The sequence below is a fragment of the Orycteropus afer genome, unplaced genomic scaffold, assembly GCF_000298275.1.
Source record: "Orycteropus afer afer isolate SDZICR_OR568_19922 unplaced genomic scaffold, OryAfe1.0 scaffold00618, whole genome shotgun sequence".
NCBI lineage: Eukaryota > Metazoa > Chordata > Mammalia > Tubulidentata > Orycteropodidae > Orycteropus > Orycteropus afer.
The window spans coordinates 561,596-585,591 of record NW_006922205.1 but is presented as its reverse complement, the minus strand read 5'-3'; the positions used below and the strand labels follow the sequence as shown (position 1 = coordinate 585,591).

General features: G+C 39.0%; 1 protein-coding gene across 1 annotated transcript in view; it reads right to left on the bottom strand.

The window, feature by feature from the left end:
- The window catches only part of OGDH (oxoglutarate dehydrogenase), a 137,846-nt gene that overhangs the window by 86,682 nt on the left and 27,168 nt on the right, over positions 1 to 23,996 (bottom strand). Inside the window, exons 2-4 of the mRNA XM_042783057.1 lie at positions 20,077 to 20,268; positions 18,750 to 18,852; positions 9,863 to 9,907 (exon numbers count right to left, since the gene is read on the bottom strand). Of these exons, the coding sequence (XP_042638991.1) occupies positions 9,863 to 9,907; positions 18,750 to 18,852; positions 20,077 to 20,268 (340 nt within the window). The remainder of the gene's footprint in view (positions 1 to 9,862; positions 9,908 to 18,749; positions 18,853 to 20,076; positions 20,269 to 23,996) is intronic.

Below are 23,996 nucleotides of genomic sequence, written 5' to 3'. Positions count from 1 at the left end.
TTTTACACTGTATTTACTTTACCATAATAAAAAAAATGTCAGTATAGATAAATAAAAACACAATTTTAAAATGCATTCAAATACACGAGAAGCCAGGAAAAAAGAAAAAGAGAAACAAAAAGCAGAAAAGCAACAGAAACAAAAATTTAAATATAGACTTAAGTGCTAACATCAATAAATATAAATGATCTAAATATAGGTATGCATTGCTTAACATTCATGGTATGTTCTGTGAAATAGGACACTATATGATTTGGATGTTGTATGAACACCATTATTAAAACCTTAGGGGAGCCCACTTCTGGTCATCTTTGTCACCGCTGCTGCCACTTCTGCTGCTGGAGTTGCTGGTGGAGGGTGGAGGAATGAATGGCACCAGTGGCTGAGGGCAGCAGTAGCAGAGAGAGAGGAACTGAAGGGGTAAGGAGTAGACCACACCCAGGCCTGCCCACTGTTCTGTCTACCTGAGCAGCAAGAGCAGCCTAGACCCTAGAGCTGCTACCACATGCCTGCCAAACAAAACCCAAGAACACATGCCCCAGAAGTGTATCTTCTGCTTCATCTGCATAGATTTCCCTCATGCGCCACTGCTTTAAGAGTCTGGATTTGTGATCTTTAAAATCATTATGGGAAAACGATAAACAAAACGAGAGTTGCTCTCCCTTTTTAAAAACAAAAACAAAAAACCTTAAGGGACCACAGATACATATGCAGTCAGAAGCTGCCTGAATGGACATTAAGCTACACATACCTGCACTCCATTTAAAAGACAGAGATGGCAGAATGGACTTAAAAGTAAAAAAAAGAAGATGACCAAAATATATGTTGTCCAAAAAAATTCACATGAAGAAAAAAATATTTCATGTAGACATTATTTAAAAGAAAAGAGTGGCAACTTTTACTATCAAATAAAGTAGACTTCAGAGCAAAGAAAATTACAAGACAAAGGAGGACGTTATATAAAGGGTGAATCTAAGAAAAAGATTTATCATTCCTAAATGTGTATGTACCAAACACAGGAGTTGCAAAACACAAGAGCAAAAATTGATAGAAATTAAAGGAAAAATAAACAAATCCACAATTTTAGTTGGGAGACTGTTCAAGCAATAGAACAAACAGAAAACCAAACCAAACCTGTTCTCATTGAGTCGATTCTGACTCCCATAGGAATGGTTTCCAAGGCTATATATACATCTTTATGGAAGTAGATTGCCTCATCTTCCTCCTGTGGAACAGCTGGTTTTTTGAACTGCCAACTTTCTGGTTAGCAGACAAATGCCTTACCCACTTCACCACCAGAGCTTCTTAGTAATAGAACAGCCATTAACCAACAGATCTAATCAGCATTTATAGAACACTCTACTCAACAACAGTAGAATATATGTTCTTTTCAAATGCTCATGAAATATATACTAAGATAGACCATTTTCTGAGCCAGAAAATAAATCTCAACAAATGTAACAGAATTAAAATCAGTATACATTCTCCAACTACCATGTAATCAAACCAGGAATTAATAACTGAGAAATAACAAGAAAATCTCCAGCTACTTGGGAAGTAAATACACTTCTAACTAATCCACTGGTCAAAGAGGCACTTCAAGAAAAATTTAAAAATATATACATATATTCATCTGCTTGAAAATGAAAATATACTAAATCAAAGATTGTGAGACACAGCTAAAGGATTGGTGAGAAATTTATGGAAGTAAATGTATACATTGTTGTTGTTGCTGTTAAGTGTCGTCGAGCCGGAACCGACTCATAGCGACCCCTTCTTGGGTTTCTGAGGCAGTAGCACTACGGCAATAGACTGCCCAACCTTCCTTCCAAGGAGTGGCTGTGGGTTTGAACCGCAGTCAAGTGCCTTAGGCACTATGCTACCAGAGTTCCCTAATGTATACATTAGAAAAGATAAAAAGTCTGAAATCAATACTCTAAACTCTATTTTACAAAAAAAGTCTAGAAAAAGAAAATAAAAACAAAACTAATAGCATGTAGGAAGAATACTAAAGGGCAGAAATGAATGAAATTTAAAAATAAAAATCAATAAAAGAGTTGTTGTTGTTGTTATGTGCTGTCGAGTCGGACTCGACTCATAGCGACCCCCCCTTGGGTTTCCGAGGCATTATCACTACCGAAGTAAATTGCCCCATCTTCCTTCTGAGGAATGGCTGGTGGGTTTGAACTGTCAGAATAAAAGAGTTAGTTCTATGAAAAAGGTAACTAAAATTGACAAGCTTACAGCAAGACTGACAAAAAGAAAGAAGACAAAAATTAAGAAAATCAGGAATGAAATGGGATGTCATCACAGATCTTACAAATGTCAAAAGGGTAAGAGTTCTAACAAACAGCTCTACACAGATTCAACTGACAACCTAGATGAAATAAACCAACTCTTCAAACAACCAAAAACTATCCTTATTTTCCCAATATAACAACAACAACAACAAAATAATTTGAATAGGCTATTCAAATTATCTATTTTATATTGGGAAAATAGTGATAGTTTTTGTTGTTTGAAGATACGGAAATTGAGTTAGTAAATAAAAATGCTCCTGAAAAAGAAATCCCTAAGCCCAGAAGGTTTCACTAGAGAATTTTACAAAATGTGTAAAGAAAAATTAGAATTTTACAAAATGTGTAAAGAAAAATTTACACCAATTCTACACAGTCAGTTCCAGGAAACAGAAAAGGAAGGAACTCTTCTCATCTAATTTTACAAAACCAGAATTACTTGATACCAAAAGAAGACAAAAATAGTAAAAAAAAAAAAAAAAAAGAAAAGAAAGAGAGAGACAAAAAACTACAGACCAATATCCCTAATGTACTACAGACCCAAAAATATACAGAGGTGAAGCAATAAATAAAAATAATTTTATAAACTATGACCAAGTGGAGGTTATTGCAGGGATCCAAACCAGGGAAAAAACATAAAAATCAGCACTGAGAAATCTGAAAAAAAGATTAGAAGTCCATTTCCATAGCATCTAAGAGAATAAAATATCTAGGAATAAATTTACCCAAAGATGTGAAAGACTTATGCAACAAAAATTATAATACACTGCTGAAAGGGACTAAAACCAAACCCAAACCAAACCTGCTGCCATCAAGTCAATTCCAACTCACAATGACCCTCATAGGAATGGTTTCCAAGGCTATAAATCTTTATGGAAGTAGACTGCCCCACCGTCCTCCCATGGAACAGCTGGTGGGTTTGAACCGCCGATCTTCTGGTTATCAGCCAAATTACTTACCCACTGTACCACCAGAGTGCCTTGAAAGGGACTAAAGAAGATGGAAAGACATTTCATGTCCATTGACTGGAAGATGTCACTACTATCCAAAGTGATCTACAGATACAATGCATCCCAATCAAATTTCTAACAGCATTCGTTACAGAAATGGAAAAACTAATCTTCAATTTCACATGGAAAGACAAAAGACCGCAAAAAGCCAAAACAATTTAAAAGAATAACAAAGTACAAGGGCTTGTACTTCCTGGGCTTCAAAACATTATTACACAGCTACAGCAAATAAAACAGCCTTTTTTTTTTTTTTTTAGGTGTAGTCGAGTTATCTCTGACTCACAGTGACCAAAACACTACCTGGTCCTGTGCCAGCCTCACAATCCTTGCTATGCCTGAGCCCATTGTTGCAGCTTCTGTGTCAATCCATCTTGTTGAGGGCCTTCCCCTTTTTCATTGACCCTCCACTTTACCAAGCATGATATCCTTCTCCAGGGAACAATCCCTTCTTACAACATGACCAAAGTAGATGAGACAACATCTGGATAGTTTAATGACACATAGACTAATGGAATAGAATTGAAAATCCATAAATAAACCCAAACATTAACAGTCAAATGATTTTTCAGGGGAGCCAAATACATTCAATAGTGAAGGAACAATCTCTTAAAAAAATGGTGCTGGTATAACTAAATTTCCACATGCAGAAAAAACAAGATCCATACTTCACATCATAAACAAAACCATATTTAAAATGGATCAAAGACTGAATGTTATACCTAAAACCATAAAGTTCTTTGAAGAAAATATAAGAGCAAAGCTTTAGAGCCTAATTTTCTTTAATGACAGGTTATCAAACACAACAACAAATGTACAAGCAACAGAAAACAAAATATGTAACTGCAACCTCATAAAAATTAAATACGTATGTTAATCAAAAGACTTTATCAAAAGAATAGAGAGACAACTTACAGCCTGGGGAAAAAATCTTTGGGAATGATGTAACTGATAAGGGTCTAATATCTAAAATAAATAGAAAACGTTTACAACTTAACAACAAAAAGACAACCCACTCAAAAACTGGGCAAAGGATATGAACAGACACATCAAACAACAGAATACTCAAATGGCCAACAGACATATGAAAAAAAATGTTGAACATCATCAGTCATCAGAAATGCAGCTCAAAATCACCATGACATACCATTTCACTCCCACGTTGGGGGTGGGAAAAAAAAAACAGAAAGTAACAAGTGTAGGAGGGTGTCTTAGTTCTCTAGCACTGCTACAACAAAAATACCACAAGTAGCTGGTTTTAACAAACAGAAATTTATTGTCTTAGTTTAGGAGGCCAAAAGTTCAAATTCAGGGCACCAATTCCAGGGGAAGTCATTTTCTTTGTGCTGGCTCTGAAGGGAAGTCCTTGTCATCAATCTTCTTCCAGGTCTAGGACAATCCAAGCACAGGGACCCTGGGTTCAAAGACAAACTCTACTCTCAGCTCTTCCTTCTTGGTGGCAGTAGGTACTTCCTCTCTCTGCATGCTTCTTTCTCCTTTTGTCTCTTGTAAGATAAAAGGTGAGGCAGGCTACACCCCTCTTACATTGGATCAGGTCTGTGACCTAATTAAGAGTGAGGTAACCCACCCCAATATCCTTATATCTGATTGGGGGTTATTACATCAGATTACATCATAGATGATTAAATCATTACATAACGGTCACATTCTTCATTACTTAACTGCCAAACCACTCAGAATCATGGCCCAGCCAAGCTGAGACATATTTTGGGGGACACAATTCAATTCATGGCAGAGGGGATGTGGAGAAATTGGAACCCTCATCCATTACTGGTGGGAAAGCAAAATGGTACAGTCATTTTGGAAAACAGTCTAGCAGTTCCTCAAAAACATAGAGGAAGAACTGCCATATGGCCCAGCAATTCCACTCGTAGGTATATGCCCAAGGGATCTAACAGAAGTGACAAAAACAGACACATGCATATCTATACTCATCGCAGCACTACTCACAATAGGAAACACACAGAAACCACCTAAATGCCCATCAATGGGAAAAAATGTGGCAGATACATACAATGGAATACTACTTAGCAATAAAGAAAAACGTGTTTCTGAAACATTTTGGAACATGGATGAATCTGAAGGACATTATTTTGAATGAACAAAAAAATATTGTATGTTCTGTTCTCACCTTTGTGAAATGACATGAACAGGGAAATATACAGAAACTAATCTTTTTTAGTGGTTACCATGGATTGGGTAGGGATGAGGGTAGGAAAGGGGAATTTACTCTCCAGATAGTAGGCAACTGTTATTTTTGAATATGGGAAACACAACTCTGAATGAGGGTGAAGTGTACATAGTTTAACGAAGTAAATGATGTCACCAAAATGTACATAAGAAAAAAGTACCTTTTGTTAATTGCTGCAGCATCTAAGGTGCTCTGGTTGAGTGGTGATTAAAGCATTTGGCTGCTAACCAAAAGGCTGGCAGTTTGAACCCACCAACCTGCTCCACAGGAGAAACTTGAGGCAGTTTGCTTCCATAAAGATTTACAGCTTTGGAAAATTTTGGGGGCAGTTCTACTCTGTCTTATAGGGTTGCTATGAGTCAGAATCAACTTGATGGCTTGAATTTTTTTTAAAAAAAACAAAAACAACCTCACTGCCGTCCAGTCGACTGCGACTCATAGTGACCCCTCCTTGGGTTTCTGAGGTAGTATCTCTACAGAAGTAGATTGCCCAATCTTCCTCCCAAGGAGTGCCTGGTAGGTTTGAACCACCAGCCTTCTGGTTAACAGTCAAATGCCTTAGGCACTATGCCACCAATGGGTTTGGTAACAGCAGTAACAACCAATAGCTGTATATGTGGACATATATGTATGTGCTCTTGTTAGGTGCCATCAAGACAGTTAGATTCACAGTGGCTCTATGTACAACGTAACAAAACGCTGCATGGTCCTGCGCTATTCTCATAATCATATTCTGAGTAAATTGTTGTAGGCACTGTGTCAATCTATCTTGTTGAGAGTCTTCCAATTTCTTGCTAACCCTGTGCTTTACCTACACCATAATTCAAAGGCATCAATTCTTCTTGGGTCTTTCTTATTCATCGTCCAGCTTTCAGATGCATATGAGGCAACTGAAAATGCTATGGTTAGGTCAGATACATATTAGTCCTCAGAGTAACAAGTTTGCTTTTTAACACTTTAAAGAGGTCTTTTGCACCAGACATGCCCAATAAATAAATCATTTGATGTCTTGACTGATGTTTCCACAGGTGTTGATTATGGATCCAAGAAAAATTAAATCTTTGATACCTTCAATATTCTCTCCATTTATAATAATGTTGTTTACCAGTCCAGTTGTGAGGATTTTTATGCTGAAGTATAAGCCACACTGAGGGCTGTAGTCCTTGATCTTCATCAGTAAATGCTTCAAGTCCTCTTCACTTTCAACAAGCAAGATTATGTCATCTGCATTCCACAGGCTGTTAACCCTATTTATGTATATATGTAGACATATATGAGTGAGTATATATACACATGTGAGTATACACAGGTGTATAAATATGTATACATATATGCATATGACTGAATACACATATATTCATATATACAATAAAGCGTGTAACAGGCACAGTTATGGATACTTCTTAGACATAACCAAACAACTCAAGGGATTAGTTTCTTGAGTTTGAGAGATTAGGGCTATATTCGTGTGGGATATCTCGGTCAACTGGCATAATACAGTTTATAAAGTTTGTAACTCTACATCTGAGTTTGGTGAGTAGTGTCTGAGGTATTAAAATTTGCAAGTGCCCATTTAAGATACTGTCTCTACCTGTCCAGAAAAAAAGAGAAAGAAAGAAACCAAAGACTCATAGAAGAAACTAATCTACAGAACTAACAGTCTACACAAACCATGGCCTCATTTGCCCTGAGACCAGAAGATGCTTCCCAGCAATACTCAATGATCTTTCTGATCAGGGCCACAATAGGCAGACCCTGATAGAACAAAATCTCAAATTCCTAAAAATCAATCAAACAAACAACAATAACAAAAACAAAACACAGATTACTGGACTGGCTGAGACTGAAGGACTCCCTGAGAGTACTGCTCTGGGATATTCGTCAAATCCTGAACTGAAACTAACCTGAGTTCACCACATAGCTAATAACAAACTGGATCCAAAAACAGAAGTACTGTGTTCCTTTTAAAAACCACCTATATGAAACCAAACAGTCAATAATTACTTTTAAACAAAGCAGGAACCAGATTAACTGATAAAAGAAATCAAAGATCTAAATGAGAGACATATTATGTTCATAGACAAAAAATGAACATAATTCTCCCTAAAATGGCCTATAGATTTAATATAATTCCTATCAAAATTTCATCAAGGTTTTCTAGACATTGACAACCTTATTCTAAAATCTATATGGAAACAGAAAGGCTCTAGAATACCTAAAGAAATTTGAAAATATAGTTTCCAATGTTAAGGCTTACTACATAGCTGTAGTCATCAGGACAGTGTGGTATTGATAGAGAGACAGACACATAGACTAAAGGAAGACAACAGAAAATCCAGAAATAGGTGCATTCAAGTACAGCCAAATGATTTTGACAAAGACGCAAAGGTAGTTCAATGGAGGGAAAATACCCTTTTCAACAAATGCTGGATAAGTACAAAAATAAAAAGAGAGAAAACTCTGACATAGTTTCACACCTTACACAAAAATTAACTCAAAACGGACCATGGACTTAAATGTAAAGCTATAAAGCTTTTATAAAAATACATGGAAAAAACCTTATAGGACTAGGCAGAATTCTTAAAAACTTGACACCAAAAGCATGATCCATAAAAGGAAAGAGTTAATAAAGTAAACTTCATCAGAATTTAATACTTTTACCCTGCAAAAGAACCTGTGAAAAGGTGAAAAGATAAACTATAGACTGTGAGAAAGTATTTGCATGCCATATATTAGGACTAAGATCTAGATTACATAAAGAACTCTTAAAACTCAATGGTAAAAAAAATCAAATCCAATTAGAAAATGGGCAAAAGACATGAAGAAATATTTCAATGAAGAAGATATACAGGTGGCAAATAAACACATGAAAAGTTGTTCAACTTCATTAGCTATTCGGGAAATGCAAACTGAAGCCACAATGAGGTATCACTATACACCTATCAGAAAGGTAAAAATAAAAAATAATAACAACACTAAATTCTGGTAAGGATGCAGAGAAAGTGTATTACTCATACACTGCTAATGGAATGTAAAATAGTACAACCACTATGGAAAAGTTTGGCAGTTTCTCATCAAATTAAACATGCAACTACCACACCACCCAGTAACTATACTCTTAGGCATTCATGCCAGAGAAATGAAAACTTAGGTTTACACAAAACTGTACACAAATGTTTACAGCCAAAGCATATAAAAACTCAGATGTCCTTCAAATGTGTGAATCGTTCAACTGTGGTACATCTATTTCATGAATACTACTCAGCAATAGAAAGAGATGAAACTATTGATATACATGTCCTGCATGAATCTACAGAGAATTATGCTGAGTCAAAAAAGCAAATCCAAATAAGGTTACATACTATGATTCCATTACATAACATTGTTGAAATGATAAAATTATAGAAATGGAGGATAAAAAAATAGTTGCTAGGAATCAGAAAGGGGACAGCGTAGGAGAAATGTGGAGGTAGTTATAATAATACACAACATGAGTGATTCTTGTGGTGATAGAAATGTTTTGTGTTTTAACTGGACCTACATTAATATCCTAGGTGTGATATTACAAGATGCTACCACTAGGACAAAATGGCTAAACGGCACATAGGATTTCTCTGTGTTATTTCTTACAATTGTATGTAAATCTACAGTTATCTCAAAATGCTTACTTAAAAAATACATAGTATTAGAGTCTCACAGATATAATGACGAAGACTGAGGAAAAGGAGAGATCTTGGAGAAGCCTGAGAAGGCAAAGGCTGAAGGAGGAGCGGAAGGAAGAGACTGGCCATGGGTGAATAAGAACAGGCAGCATCTAAACTCTGGATTCCTCAATGGTACTATGCCCAAAAAAAAGGGTCATTAAGAGTTCCCAGTAAGTTTTTATTAGCATTTTAATTATCCTTCAAACATGTGCAAGATTAAAAGGGAAATCCTGTCATAAAACAGCTAGGAGCAGAATCTGAAAGAATCCAGAGTCTTGTCAAAGGCAGAACGTGTGGGAAGGATGTGCCACATGCAGAACTCAGCATGGCCTCACGATTCTAGCAGTAGCTAGAGACAAATGGCTCTAGAGATGGAAGATCAGAGTGAAGGTTGATGAGCAAACATGGAGATGAAAAATAGTACAATACGGATGGGAACAAAAATGGCATCCTCCATATCGGAAAAGTACTTGTTAATGATTAAAATGCAGGGAAAAACATATTTCAAAATGATGACCAACCCTCAAAACACTTGACAGAAATTGTGTCAACTTTCCCCAAATTGCATGCTAGAAAAGTTGAACATCCTATTCAAATAACATCCTCAACTCCAGACACGTGAAAGGCTCATTATTTCCGTACCTCCTACTGTTAGCATTCGAAGTCGTTCCTTGAAAACTGCAAGATCTGAGAGGCAGAGTGGGGTAGCATGGATAAGTGCAGAAGGAAAAAGACACTTGAGTTAGTTGAAAAAAATATAAACTCAAAAACCAAACATCACACCATTAAAGCAGTAAGAGCACAAACACCTTCACACACATACACAAAGGGAGAAGAGGTGGTAATTTACTTGATTAGATGATTGCTGAGAACTTGGGTAAATATGAAAACAGCTGGAATGAGGTGAATCAGAAGGCAGGGAAGCTGTTCTCCCAGACACTTGGAAGGCATAGGGCAGCGTAGTTTGAGGTCCCCTCATTTCCCTATCCTGATAAAGTGACTGGCACAGTTCTCCTAAGAAGTCAAATATATCTGGTCCAGACTGCATCAGAATGAAAAAATTAGAAAAGTGAAAAAGCCTATTTTACAGTAGCCATATTTCAGAACTAGGCTATGAAACAGTAGATTAGATTCCAAATCCTAAAATTCTGCAGGATTATAAAGAATGGAGGGAAGATTCTTTGTGTCACAGACCTGCTGACTGTCACTCCTCCTCAGAAGGCCAAGCTAGAAGAGCTTACTAACTGAAAATAATAACCCAGGAGTCACAGCTAGAAATGTATAGCTATATATTCTCCAGCTACTTACAAACTTTTTATTTTTAAATTTTTTTTTACCATTTCCCTATGCTTTGCTACTAATGAAAATCAAGATGCTTATCTGGATCCAAGAAATGTCTTGTCCTAACTCCCAGGGACTGGGTGTGTGGTATAGGACAGATGGAGTCAGGAAAGTTAATGGTCTGCTAGCATATGAGCACACAAAGGTGTCAACGTCTGGTTCCCCAAGCTGTGATCACTGTCACTGGTGAAGCTCTTGCTCTGAAAGACCAAAAAAAAAAAGTTGGTGCAGCTTCTTTAGTTGTTGGGAAGAACTCTGACTATAAAAGATACAAGGAGCATTCAGGGAAGATATGCTCTCCAGGGTTCCTGGGAGGCACTCCTGGCTATAAAAAAAGGGATGATGGATAAGGTTAATCAACTTACCACAAGGGACAGCAACAAAAGCAAAGACCAAAGAGCTAGAGCCTAGTGGTTATTAAGAAAATAATTTAACTTCTATACAAAATTTTTAACATTTTGCTGAAGGCAAGGAGGAAGAAATTTAGATTTCCTCTCTTATCCTCAGAATAAAGAGGATTGGACCACATACTAATCACACCTGTGCCTCTTGGAAAGGACTACAAAATGTTAGGGCCTTAAGGGAACTTCAACTGTGCTATTTCTGTTAAAAACAAATCTGAAAAACAAAAGATACTTATACCGTTCTTCTGGGGAGTGGGCATGTGAATGTTTTTATTTTTATCTGTGCTTTTAAGGATTTTTTTTTAAATAAAAGGACACAAACCAAAGAAAGAAAACAAAAATATAACACATTCTAGCTATCATTTACAAAAAGCATATAGGTTTTCCAACAACGAGGAGAAAAGAGCTATTGTGGGAATTGGCCTACAGGACCTTCAAACCAGTGTGGCCTGTGAGAAACAGGGACAAGATATGAAGAAGCCAAATGTAATCCCAGGTTATCAGTTCCTGGATGTCCGTGAGGAAGGACAAAGTCAAGAATACCCTTAAGTGTTAAGTTTCCACTTGGTTTAGACCTTAGTCCTCTAAGAGTGACTGTGTATTAGGTGGGGGGCCTCCCTGCCAAAACCTCCCAGAGTGTGGCTCCCAACTCATAATCTAGATACTACTGATACAGCACCCTGCACCAGAAGACAGTAAATTTTTGTTAAATGCATTGTTCTCTACTATTCTAAATCATCAATGGTTAATATCAACTCTTATTTTCATCTCATTCTTCTCAGCAACCAATGGAACAAACCGTGACTGAGAGACCCCAGAGAGTCCTCAGAGTCTCAAGATCTATGGAAAGGTGAGACTCCACCTTCAGCTTTGCTAGTAATGACAGCAATGAATAAAGAGATTACAACAAATTGAAGTGGCTAAAATTTGGGTTTTTGTTTTATTTTGTTTTGTTTTCTTTAACTTTTCAACTACTTAACTCGAGTTCACCTCCTGAGACTGATATTAGGAATTTGCAAACTTAGTAATGTTAATCAAGAAGTTTCATGCTATCCTCCCTTTTATTTATATACTTTATGTTGTCATGCAGTCTGTTTAATTATGTTTAATTCTCATATTAAAGTAAATCTCAATCATTTTTATCACTGTGAGACATTATACTTTAATAATTTACATAGAAACCAGAAATGATGGCTTTTTAAGTTTGAATCTAACTGAAACACTATTCCCAAAGATAGAGAAAACTTAGGGCAAAAGTTAATGGCACTTTCTCCAAATCACAAAGAGCTAATCAATGGCAGCTCCAAGTTAGAAACAAGATCAACTTCAAATTCAATGTTTCTCCCAACCTAAGCAAATAAGAATGGGATAACCAGTACAGAATATAAGTCCTAAGGCAAAACAATGCATGATCTCAGTCAAGTTTGCAATCCATTTATTTCTAATTAAGCACTGAGACTATATAAGATGCCAACAAAACCCACAGCACTCACTGTTGCTTAGACATTTTCTTTCAATAACTGACTGAATTTGGTATTTTGCAATATATGCACTTCTAACCTAATATAATGTACAGAATACATTATATTATAAGCCTGACCCTCCTTCTCTAGGGCCATGCAGGAAAAACCTCCTTAGGAAAAAGTGATGCTACCAATCTCCTTCCCCTCCCAATCTATCATATTTCACTTGGGGCCTCATTTTACAGATCTGAAGGCTGGGGCCAGGAGCCTAAGTGTGAAATATGTGCTCAAGGTATCTCATGTGGGGTTCTCAATTCTCTCTTCCCCAATGGAAAGTGAGGCCTATGATACAATCTCACACAAATTAAGTAGGCTAATCACCAACAGAACACTTCAGGGGAAAGGATACCCTGAGTTCCTTGTAAGTAATTGCACAATTTTGGAACATAACCTATACTTAATTGAGAACCTATCCTAAAATTAATTCTAAATTTTGAAAATTAAAATCATTAACCTTACCATCTTAAACATTATTTTTATTGCAGTCATAATGCTCTAAAACCACACAATTTTAAAGGTACATTCTGCATAACATATACCATAACAGATATCCCAATGTCCTAGTGCCTGCCCCAGGAGTTCTGTATGTCTCTCAAGCACCTCGTAATTGACAAAAGGACTAGAGTCTAATTTACCTTAAGAAAAAGTAGCATTTCTGAGATTTCAGGACAAGTTCCTTAAGCGTGCATTCCCCAATCTTATCAAAATTGGTCATAAAAGATCAAGAATCTGAAATTATTTCACATATTCTACTTTAAAAAAAAATTCTGAAGTGGACAGAACACCCTGCTCTCTCACTCCCAATTCAAAATATGCCAGCCATCCCAGATATTTGGCTAATGAAAGGGGCCCATTCCCCCCCCCCCCAATCATTAGTTATCCTTTCACACTTCTCATTCCTTTCCAATCTTAGGCAGAATACATTCTACTACAAGCAACTTCAGACTGCATACTAATTGTGTGGTGTGTGATCACTGCTCTGAGCCTGTTTCCCTTACATCCTCAGAAGATAGGAAGGACAACTAAGAAGCAGCTCTGGGGAATACACTGTGAAGACCAAGATGCCCCTATAGTAGGGTTACAAACCTGACTACCATTGCCACTGCATGGTCATTCAGCACTGCTTTTCTGGCTTTGCAAGGACTGGGCTGCCCAGAACCAGTTAGCATCTTACTGCAGAGAGGGTGCTAGAGTAGCCTGGAGGGGCCATTTGTGCTCTTCACGTGGATTCATATGCTGATAAGAAGTTCTCTTGGGACCTAAACATCTCACCCATAGAAAGACTCCTCACTTGTTAACTTGCAAGTTCCTAAATTCTAAATTGCTGTTGCACATAGCGTTGCTATGAGTCAAAGCCAACTCAACAGCACCTAACAGCAACAAATAATTTCCGAATTTATCTCACTAACACCAGAGTCCAGCTGTCACTTATCTCAAAAGACTGTTCATAACAATAACAACAGCTAAAACACAGAGCTTACTATGCCCTAAGCACTACATTCTAAGGGATTTATTTAATTTCAAAATAACCTTAGGAAGTAGGTACTATAACCCTACATTACAGGTGGGGAAACTGAGGCACACAGAAGTTTACCAAGTGACCTAAGATCACATAGTTAGTAATGGCAGAGCTGGGTTCCAATCTAAGGAGTCTTGGCTTCAGAGTCTAGCCTCTCTGAGGCCTAAATTAGATCATAAACACAAAATGCTATACAAATACATAGTGGTAACATCTTTTGACCAGTTGTTTTCTTGAAGATGTCACATAAATCAAGAGTGAGATAATTTAAGACTAATTTTCCTATAGATTCATATTTCAATTTTTTATACCTAAAGAATTTATTAGTATTTTTATGTTATACTATTTTCAAATTCACAGGATGAAAATGTATTTTTCTCCCACAAAGTGGAGCTGCTCTCTTTCTTTTACCAGTTCCTGAAAAGCCCTTGGCCTAGGGGTCAAAATCTCTTCCTCAAATGATTTCAAGAAGTTCTGAGGCCAAAAATATTCCCCGAAGTCTTCTTTAATCCAAACAATAGTTTAACTAAACTATTAAAGAATGTCTGCTTTGAGCATTGTGCTCTTTTAAAAAACTATCTATATGGGATCAAACTGAAAATAGCAACTAGAAAGGTTAGATGGGAAACTTAAGGGGCATTGAATTTACTTCAATGGAAGAGAAAAAATTCAGAAAAGGAAGGTGAGAATGGATGCACAACTTGAAAAATGTAATCAATGTCAATGAATTATGTAGAAAATGGTGAACTGGTTATGTTCTGCTGTGTATATTTTCAACAATAACAAATACTGAATAAGATATTTGAAAAAAGATACTATCTGTGGTAGTTAAATTTGTATGTCAACGTGGCTGGGCCTGGGCAGCTGGTGGTAGTTATTCCCCAATATGAGACTGGCAATCAACTCCATAGTGGGATCTACCATAAGCAGCTGGGTAAGCTGCCTTTGGGATGTGGTCTGCTTCCTGCATATAAGGAGAAACCTTGGGGATAGTCTCTAGCTTATGGCACACTTGGACCCTGCATGTAGCTGTGTAGCTGTTCAGCAGCCTGCCATGCTCTGCCAACCTTGGGACTCACAATGGACTTAAAATTAATGGCCTGCCGTGTGGTTTGGTAACATCGGGACTGTGCCTTTTTATTTGTCAACCTTGGGTTTTTCAGCCTCAGCAGCTAGCAGCTGTCTGAGTGAAGAAACGCCTCTAGCTCCAGTGAGCCGGGAGCAGGAGGCAGAGCTGGACCCCAACGTTGAGGGGCTTTCACCCAGCCCCTAGAGCCTGGCACTCTAAACTTGGACTTAAAGCCTCCAAACTATAAGAGAATAAACTCCTGTTTGTTTAAGTCATCCCATTTGTGGTATATTCCTGTCACAGTGGCACTAGGTAACTATAACATTATAAAAAAAAAAAAAAATCTATTTGAAAAGTAAACAGCAGACTCTGGATTTAAAAAAAAAAAAAAAGAAAGAAAGAAAGCAGCAGCAACAGCAGCTCTATGGCTACTTCTATGTGTTTTATTCTCAAAGCTTATAAAGTCTTCTTGTTAACGCCTGATAGAACCACTAAGACTATGGCCCCTAGTTGCCCTTCAGGTCTGGAACTCAACCCACTCCTGTGGCTTCCAGCCAAACATAAGACAGGCATATGAGCTGAACATTTACATTAGGCAGATACACCCCTTGGAAAGATCAATCATGGGAGAACAGAAGGGCTGTGTATGCACAGGAAGACAGCTTGGGGGGCAGGAGTGCATGGAGGGAAGGACACAGAAAAGAGGTAACTATGGGGAGGAAGTGGGAGGGGAGCTGTTCCACTGTGGGAAACTGTAGTCACTGTCATGAGACAACGTGTACGTGAGTTGCTGTATGGAAAGTGAATTTGCTCTGTAAATTTTCATACATATCACAACAGAAAAAATTTTTTAAAACAGTCTTCTTGCTCTCAGAGGGGGATCTATGAAGGAGATCCTGGATAGAGAGGGAGAACAGTGTGGAACAACTCAAAATCATGTGGAAAAAAAAAAGGGGGGGGACCAGTTTTGCTGGTCTGACAGAGCCTGGTGAAACCACTGAGACTATGGTCCTTAGCTGCCCTTCAGGTCTGGAATTGAACCCACACCTGTGGCTTCCAGCCAAACAAAAGACAGGTATAAGAGTTGAACATGTACCTGAGGTAGAGACACTCCTTGGAGAGAACAATCATGGGAGAAAGAAGGGCTGTTAATGCACAGGGAGACAGTTTAGGGAGCAGGAATGCATGGAGAGGTGGACACACTGAAGAGGTAGCTATCGGGGAGGAAGTGGGAGGGGAGTTGTTGCATTTGGGTAAATTTTAGTCATTGTCATGGGACAACGTGTGTGTGAACTGCTGTATGGAAAGTTAATTTTCACCCAAATCACAATTAATCAATCAATAAAAGTCTTCTTGCTAAGATATTCATTCCCTCTCCATGCAGCTGCCAAACTCATGACCACATCCCTAAGAGAAGCATGTACTTTCCAGAGTAGGAACCCAAGGCAAAGCCCCAAGATGGTATGGAAAGAGCAATGGAGTCAGGAGATTCTGGTCCTGGCTCTGCCACTAAAGCAAGTGGGACTTAGAAATCACTCATGCCAATGGGCCTTAGGTTTTCTCATTCTTAAGAGGTAACGCTAGGTGGGAATGACTTGGGGAATTTTAGTACAACCTGTCTGCTCCCTATTCCCACCCTATACTGATTCATTTAGTTTCAAGTGAGGCAGAGTAAAGTCTCTAGAGCCCCCAGTTAATTCTAATGTGCAGTCAGTATTGAGAATCTCAAGAAAAGATCCACTTTTAGGGAACAGGTTTGCTGGTCTGATAGAACCTGGTAGAACCAATTTGAGATTATGGCCCCTAGCTGCTCTTCAGGTCTGGAATTGAACCCATACCTGTGGCTTCCAGCCAAGCAAAAGACAGGCATAAGAGTTGAACATTTACCTGAGGCAGATACCTTGGAAAGAATAATCATGGGAGAAAGAAGGGCTGTTTATGCGAAGGCAGACAGCTCAGGGGGTAGGGGTGCATGGAGGGATGTACACAGGTTAGAGGTGACTGTCGGGAGGAAGTGGGAGGGGAGCTGTTGTATTGTGGTGAACTGTGGTCAATGTCATGAGTCAAAGTGTACATATGTGAACTGCTGTATGGAAAGTGAATTTGCTCTGTAAATTTTCACCGAAATTACAATAATAAAAAAGAAAAGGTCCACTTTAGGACATCAAGAATTGCAACCGTGAACACCAATGGAAAAGAGAAACTGGCAAAGTACCATTTCAAGGGAGAGGAGGAACGGTCATCTTCTATGTACCTTTCCTGATAGATGTTTCACTGTATAAGGAAAACACACACAAGACTAACTATAACAGTGAAATTGTTCAGAAATTACTTCTCTCTGAGGAGTGCTCCCAGGAAACAAACCCTATGCTCTTCACTAAAGAGAAGCAGTGAGGCAGACAGCCCCTGTAGGGCACCACTACCAGGGAGTAGCCTCCAGGCCCAGGACTGATATAGTAGGTGGGCACCTCATTCTACGCAAAGGGCACAGCTCCCCATCCTGCATGTAGCCAAGTGTCAGTGCAAAGGCAAAGGGCATAACGCTGCTTAGGTCCAAGGCTACTCAGGAGTCAGGACACTGACAGGGCCTGGGGGTGCTTCAGGACACACATGAGCACAGGGTATGAGAGAGTCTCAGGGCTCTACAGGTTGTGAAAGAAAGATGGAAGTGTAAGGGGTTGGAGAGGGAGGTAAGGGTTGGGAGGGTGATCTTCATTTTTAACCCTTCCCCCAAAGTACCTACAGAGTAGATTAATTTCCCCCACTCCCAAAGAACAGTATTTATGCAGGTAATAATCAATATTATTAGCATGCATGATGTTTCTGGTGAACAACTTGGCCATTTCAAAATTAGTCACCATTATCTTTCCATCAGTACAGGTTAGCAGCACAGTAACTCAAAGCAGATTAACCTTCAGAAAGCAACTGCAATGAGAGCTTAGCCCTGTGCATAATAAACATCAGCCCTTCTGGTGATCAAAATCAAAGGGAAGAATGCAATGAGAATACATTCTAGCAACTATGGCAACAATCTGTCTATGCTCCAAACATGCACCACACAGAGAGGCCTCAGGCCTCCTTGTACTCTGTGGGAACACATCCAAAGTTTCCTCAGTGTGATCACCAATGTGAGAATCAGAGGACCCAAACTGCACACCCTGCTCTGAATCCACCCCTGCACAGGACAGAACTGGCCCCAACCAAATCAGACCTGCCGTACTTCAGGATAGAAAGGTGAGTGAACAACTTATGAGTCTAGCCCCCATTCCACCAGGCCCCTATCTGGCCTCATCAAGGAGAACCAGGCCTCCACTTGGGGAGAAGGGCAGTACCTCACTGGGGGTTTGGGAAGCTGAAATATCTTTTGTTCCTACTATCCCAGATGGGTCATTTTTTCTCCTATACCACAAACCTTTACTATTCTAAATTTTCTTTTCCAATTTTGAGACTTAGACAATTGAGCTGATATAATCTGGCAGAAAAGCTAGGATAAAAATAACTTGCCCAAATATACTCAGGGACACCCCAGTTGCACGACCTATAAATTTCAAGTGATCAGAACAAAGGAAACTTAAGAGTCTTTCCCTCTTGAGTGTGGACAGCCTAGCTGTGACAAGCTGTGAAGAGAGAGGAGCTCAAGCAACGCAGCACTGACTGCTCTCAAGACCCTCACCAAGTTTGTCTGTGGATGAGATAATATCAGCTGGCACGGAGGAGTCCAGATCAGCATCCAAAATTCCCAGGGGGTCCAGCTGTGCTACATGGTGCCCTCGTATCTATGGATGGGCCAACAATGGAGAGGGAAGGACACACACAAAAGGAAGGAGGAAAAAAAAAGAGGGGAGGGGTAAAAAAAAAAGTAAAATTACATTAAAATTAGCATTTGCAGATTAGTTCTCACCCACGTTTGAAGAAACAGTTACTGGAGCATCATCAAAATTTACACAACTAATTCCGAGAGGATCAAGTTTTGCAATGTGGTGACCCCTGACCTGGAAGCAACAATACAAATCAGTCATTAAACAGATTAAATGAGGTATGGAAAGGGCTAACAGAGTTATACTTCATACAAACCTTTCCCAAAGAGGATCATCAGCACCAATGAACTCATACAACAAAATTAGATTTTAAAGTCTTAGGATGGTTTCTTTTAAAAGGACTACTGTACATAAACGAACTTTTGTTTTAAAAAGGGAGTGGAGGGGAGATACATTTCTCAGGTTTAATAAATTCTGGCAGTCTAAAAGGATCCATTACTTGGGCATCAGCTTGCCTCCCATTTCCTAGGATAAATAGATTTAGAGGATCCTCTCACCTGCCTCTCCCTGTTTCTGAGAGTTTTGCTTCTCTCCTCAAACTTTATAGGTTTATTTTCTTATAGAGAAGGAGCTCTGGTAATGTACTAGGTAAGATATCTGGCTACTAACCAGAAGGTCTATGGTTGAAACCCACCAGGTGCTCTGTGGGAGGAAGATGAGACAATCTATTTCCATAAAGATTTACAGCCTTATAAACTCAATGGGGGACATTACATCAGAATTGACTCTATGGCACTGGGTTTGGTGTTTTGCTTTTTTCTCTTACGGTATGTGGTTGCTAGCAACTGAAGACAGGCAGTGATAAACCTAACTGAAGTTCTTGCCCCTGGCTGCCAAGCCAGAACGTCACAGCTCACTTCTGGATGGCAGCATCAGGAGACCATCTATGTCTCCTTGATGGGCAAATATTGACTGGATTTTTCTGCTCACAGAAATTGTTTTCTTGCAAACTTATGAAAATAAACAAGAATTATTTATGTGGTAGGCATTAAAGATAGCAGAAGGCTTACTCAAATAGTGACAGAAAGTCCCAGCACTTTTTCTCTTTTAATATTGAATGTATTGCCTCCCCAAGATGGCAAAACATGGAGAAAGCACTTAGAAAGGCTACAATGACATCCCAATGGAATGTGAAGAATGCTGCATCCTCTCTCCCTTGAACAAAGTTCATACATGTCTTACCTGATATGCCCTGATAAGCGACTGCACAGCCAAGTGGTCTTCCACAAGTTTGTCAACATTGGGCTGGGCCTCTACCAGTGACTGTGCTCGCGCGATGGCAGAAAGGGATCCTCGGCTCAGGGGCAGGGGGCTTTGGTAGGCAGTGCCTGGGGGGGCTCCAGCATTGGTGTTGCGGAAAAATATGTCCCATGACTAAAAATAAAGAAGACATCCAAGTATTAATCCAAGGCACCTCAAACTCCATTTACTCATTTCTTAACTACAGCAAGCCAGAAGGAAGAACTCTCTCCCAAGTGTGATATGTCTGCTTATACTTGCCTACCAAAAAGCCGCTGAAGTCCATCTCAACCACCTCCAACTTGAGAGGCATTCATCAGAGTGTGGCCCTCCAGTCCTTTCCTTTTTATAATAACCCTTAAAATGTGCTTTTGTATCCCCAACAATGATGACATCTATGACTACTGACCCAGCATCCATGCACAGGGCATTTCCATCCATCTGGCCTTCCATGAACAAAACTATCTCATGTGGAAACACAGGCATATGAGGTGAACATTTATACTAGGTAGATAAACAACTTGAAGAGAACAATCATGGGAGAACAGAAGGGCTGTGTATGCACAGAGACATAGCTCAGGGGGCAGGAGTGCATGGAGGGAAGGACATAGGGAAGAGGTAATATGGGGAGGAAGAGGAAGGGGAGATGTTACATGGTGGTAAATTGTAGTCAATGTCACGAGACAAAGTATATGTGAACTGCTGTATGGAACATGAATTTGAAAAAAAAAAAAAAAAGTAAGTGAATTTGCTCTGTAAACTTTCACCCAAATCACAATTAAAAAAAAAAAAAAAAAAAACTATCTCATGTGCTGAAGGCCAACCTGCTTCTCTTCATTCCCACATCTGCATGCCTTCTATCTGCCAGGTCTGGGGTATAGGCAAACAGAAGATATTTCCTTGCCCAATCTGCTTTCTTCCCCAACCCTACTCCATATGGAAAGTTGAGTGCTCTTGGCTTTCCTCTACCTGTAAGTCTTCAGCAATACCAGATACTGCATACCTCTCTACCTGGTCTTCCTGCCAGTCAAGTGCTAAAGTGTGTGTAGAGGACTTATCACCTGTCTCCTCAAAATCCTCAGAGGCTCAGCCTAACCTCTAGAAGCACTCTCTTCCAGGGGCTCATTCAACAATCTGGCTGCCCCTCCATGATATCTTAGTCTCTGGATTAACCTGTATCTTGTAAGAGGCAGCATAAGGATCTTATTTGTGAAGTCTACCCTTATCAATAGAGAAATAATCTACATACTTCATAGAGCATTTAGTAGTACTCATGTGGAACCTGTACATAGACCAAAAGGCAGTCAATTGAACAGAACAAGGGCATATTGCATGGTTTAAAATCAGGAAAGGTATGTGTCAGGATTGTAGCCTCTCACTATAGTAATCCAATCTGTATGCTGAGAAAATAATCTGAAAAGCTGGACTATAAGAAGAAAAACATAGCACCAGGATAGAAAGAAGACCCATTAACAAACTGCAAAATGCAGAACACACAACATTGCTTGCTGAATGTTAGGAGGACTTGAAGCACTTACTGATGAAAATCAAAGACTACAGCCATTAGCATGGATTATACATCAACATAAATAAAAGAATAAAGTTGTCAAGGATTTTATTTTACTTGGATCCACGATTAATACCCATGAAGCAGTAGTCAAGAAATCAAATGACACAGCAACAACCAAAAAATTAAAAGAGAGTAGCTGCTAAAACTGCTTATATACAACCAAACACCTCATAGGATTTAGTTTCTCGGTTTGGAGATTTAAGGCCATGATTTCCTGGGGCATCCGAGTTAACTGGCCTGATATTATGTTTAGTACTTCTGTATTACCTCCTAGTTTGTTATGTAGTCCCTGGGGTCTTAAAAGCTTGCAAATGGCCATTCAAAATACAGCAATTGGTCTCTATTTACCCAGAGCAACAGGAAGGAGAATCAGGAATAGAAAGAAGAATATGTGGCTACTTGCCTCAATGAACAATTGCCTCCTGTACAGTACCCAGCTATCATCCACTTTTGAATGTTTTGACAAAGATGCTATCAAAGAATCCTGATCAAAAGGAAGATAAAATGGAACTAAATCTCATATTCTCAAGGACTCCAGATTTTCTCGAGTCACAGTGGCTGGATAAACACACAAAACAACAGTCCTGAGACAATCTTTAAACCTTAAACCAAAAATAACCCCTGAAGTCTTCTTAAAACTGAATAATAATAGCTTAGCGTAGACTGGTTAAAAAAAAAAAAAAAGGTCTGCCTTGAGCTTCATGCTATTTGAAGAACTATAGAAATAGGATCAAACTGGCAAAACCAATATAAACAACTACACAGGAACATTAAGGGACAGTGTGTTAATGTTAACAAAGGAGGAAGAGAATAGCTATACAACTCAAAGAATGTAATCACTGTTAGTAAATTATACTTGCAGAAACTGTTCAATATATATTTTGATGTGTTATATGAACAACAAAAAAAAAATAAATAAAATTTAGGGGGGAAATGACATATTGCATTGTACTATTTGCTGCAAAAGACCTCTGTAAAGTATTAAAAAGCAAAGATGTCACAAAGGTGCACCTGACTTAAGCTGTGCTACTTTCAATTGTCTGAAATTAGTACTGTCCAGCATATGAAAGCTGGACAATGAATAAGTAAGAATGATGAAGGACAGATGCATCTGAATTATGGTCTTGGCAAAGAATATTCAATATACTATGGAATACCAGAAAAATTAATAAATCTGTCTTAAAGAAGTACAGTGGGAATGCCCCTTAGAAGTTAAGATAGTGACATTTTGACTGACACACTTAGATATGTTATTAGAAAGGACCAGTCCCTGGAAAAGGACATCATTCTTGGTAAACTGGAGGGTAGCAAAGAAAAGACAACCTTCAACGAGATGGATCGACAATGGGCTCAAATACAGCAATAAGTGTGAGGATGGTGCATGACTATGCACTGTTTTATCCTGTTTTACACAGAGATGTTATGAGTCAGAACCACCTTGATGGCACCTAAAAAGAACAAAATGTAGCACTTAAGAAATCAGTGTAGCTTGGGGTAAGATGGCTGACTAGGCAGAAAGACTGCACAGACTCTCCTCAACAAAGAAAAGGGAAACCAATTAACACAGACACAGAAGATAATCATGGACCCTTGAGCCTTGAAGGGAAGGATATAGAAGTGGACTAAACACCAACTAGCAGAAGAATTTGTATGAAAATACCAAAAAAGGAGACAGACAGAGCTGCAGTCTGGCAACGATCCTGAGAAATCTTGACGGCACAGACAGCTTGGAGATTCCCAAGTGGTGGTAGGACCTAAGAATTAACCTAAAAATCAGCACTGCTAGCCAGGGACTGCACAGGGACTGCTCTGGTGGCTGGGGAATAAACGGAGAAAGTGAAGAGAAAAGCGGGCTGAGCTGTGGACTTGTGCCAGTCCGGAGGGCACCGCCATTATGAAAGTTACAAGCCGCTTGACTATTTTGGATATTTAAACAGACAGTGCTCTCCAACATTCCAGGGCCTTAAGAAAAGGTTCGGCTTTCCAGCAACCCCAAGGACACTAGAGACCTGAAAGACTGAAAAGGTGTGACATTCCTCTTGTTACTTTTAAACCCACACCCACTTGGTGAATGGAGTTGCAGCCATTCCCCACTCCCACCCACCTTCTGGGCCTACAGGAACTCAATCACAGTCTGTGTGATCAGACGGAGCCTGGGTGCCCTGCCCTGACCACCACCGATTTTTTTTCTTTTATTACGTTTTCACTTTCTTTTCTCTGGTAATTTGTTTGCTTGTATTTGTCTATTTTAAAACAACTATTATTATTAATACTTTTGTCCTTTTTACGATTA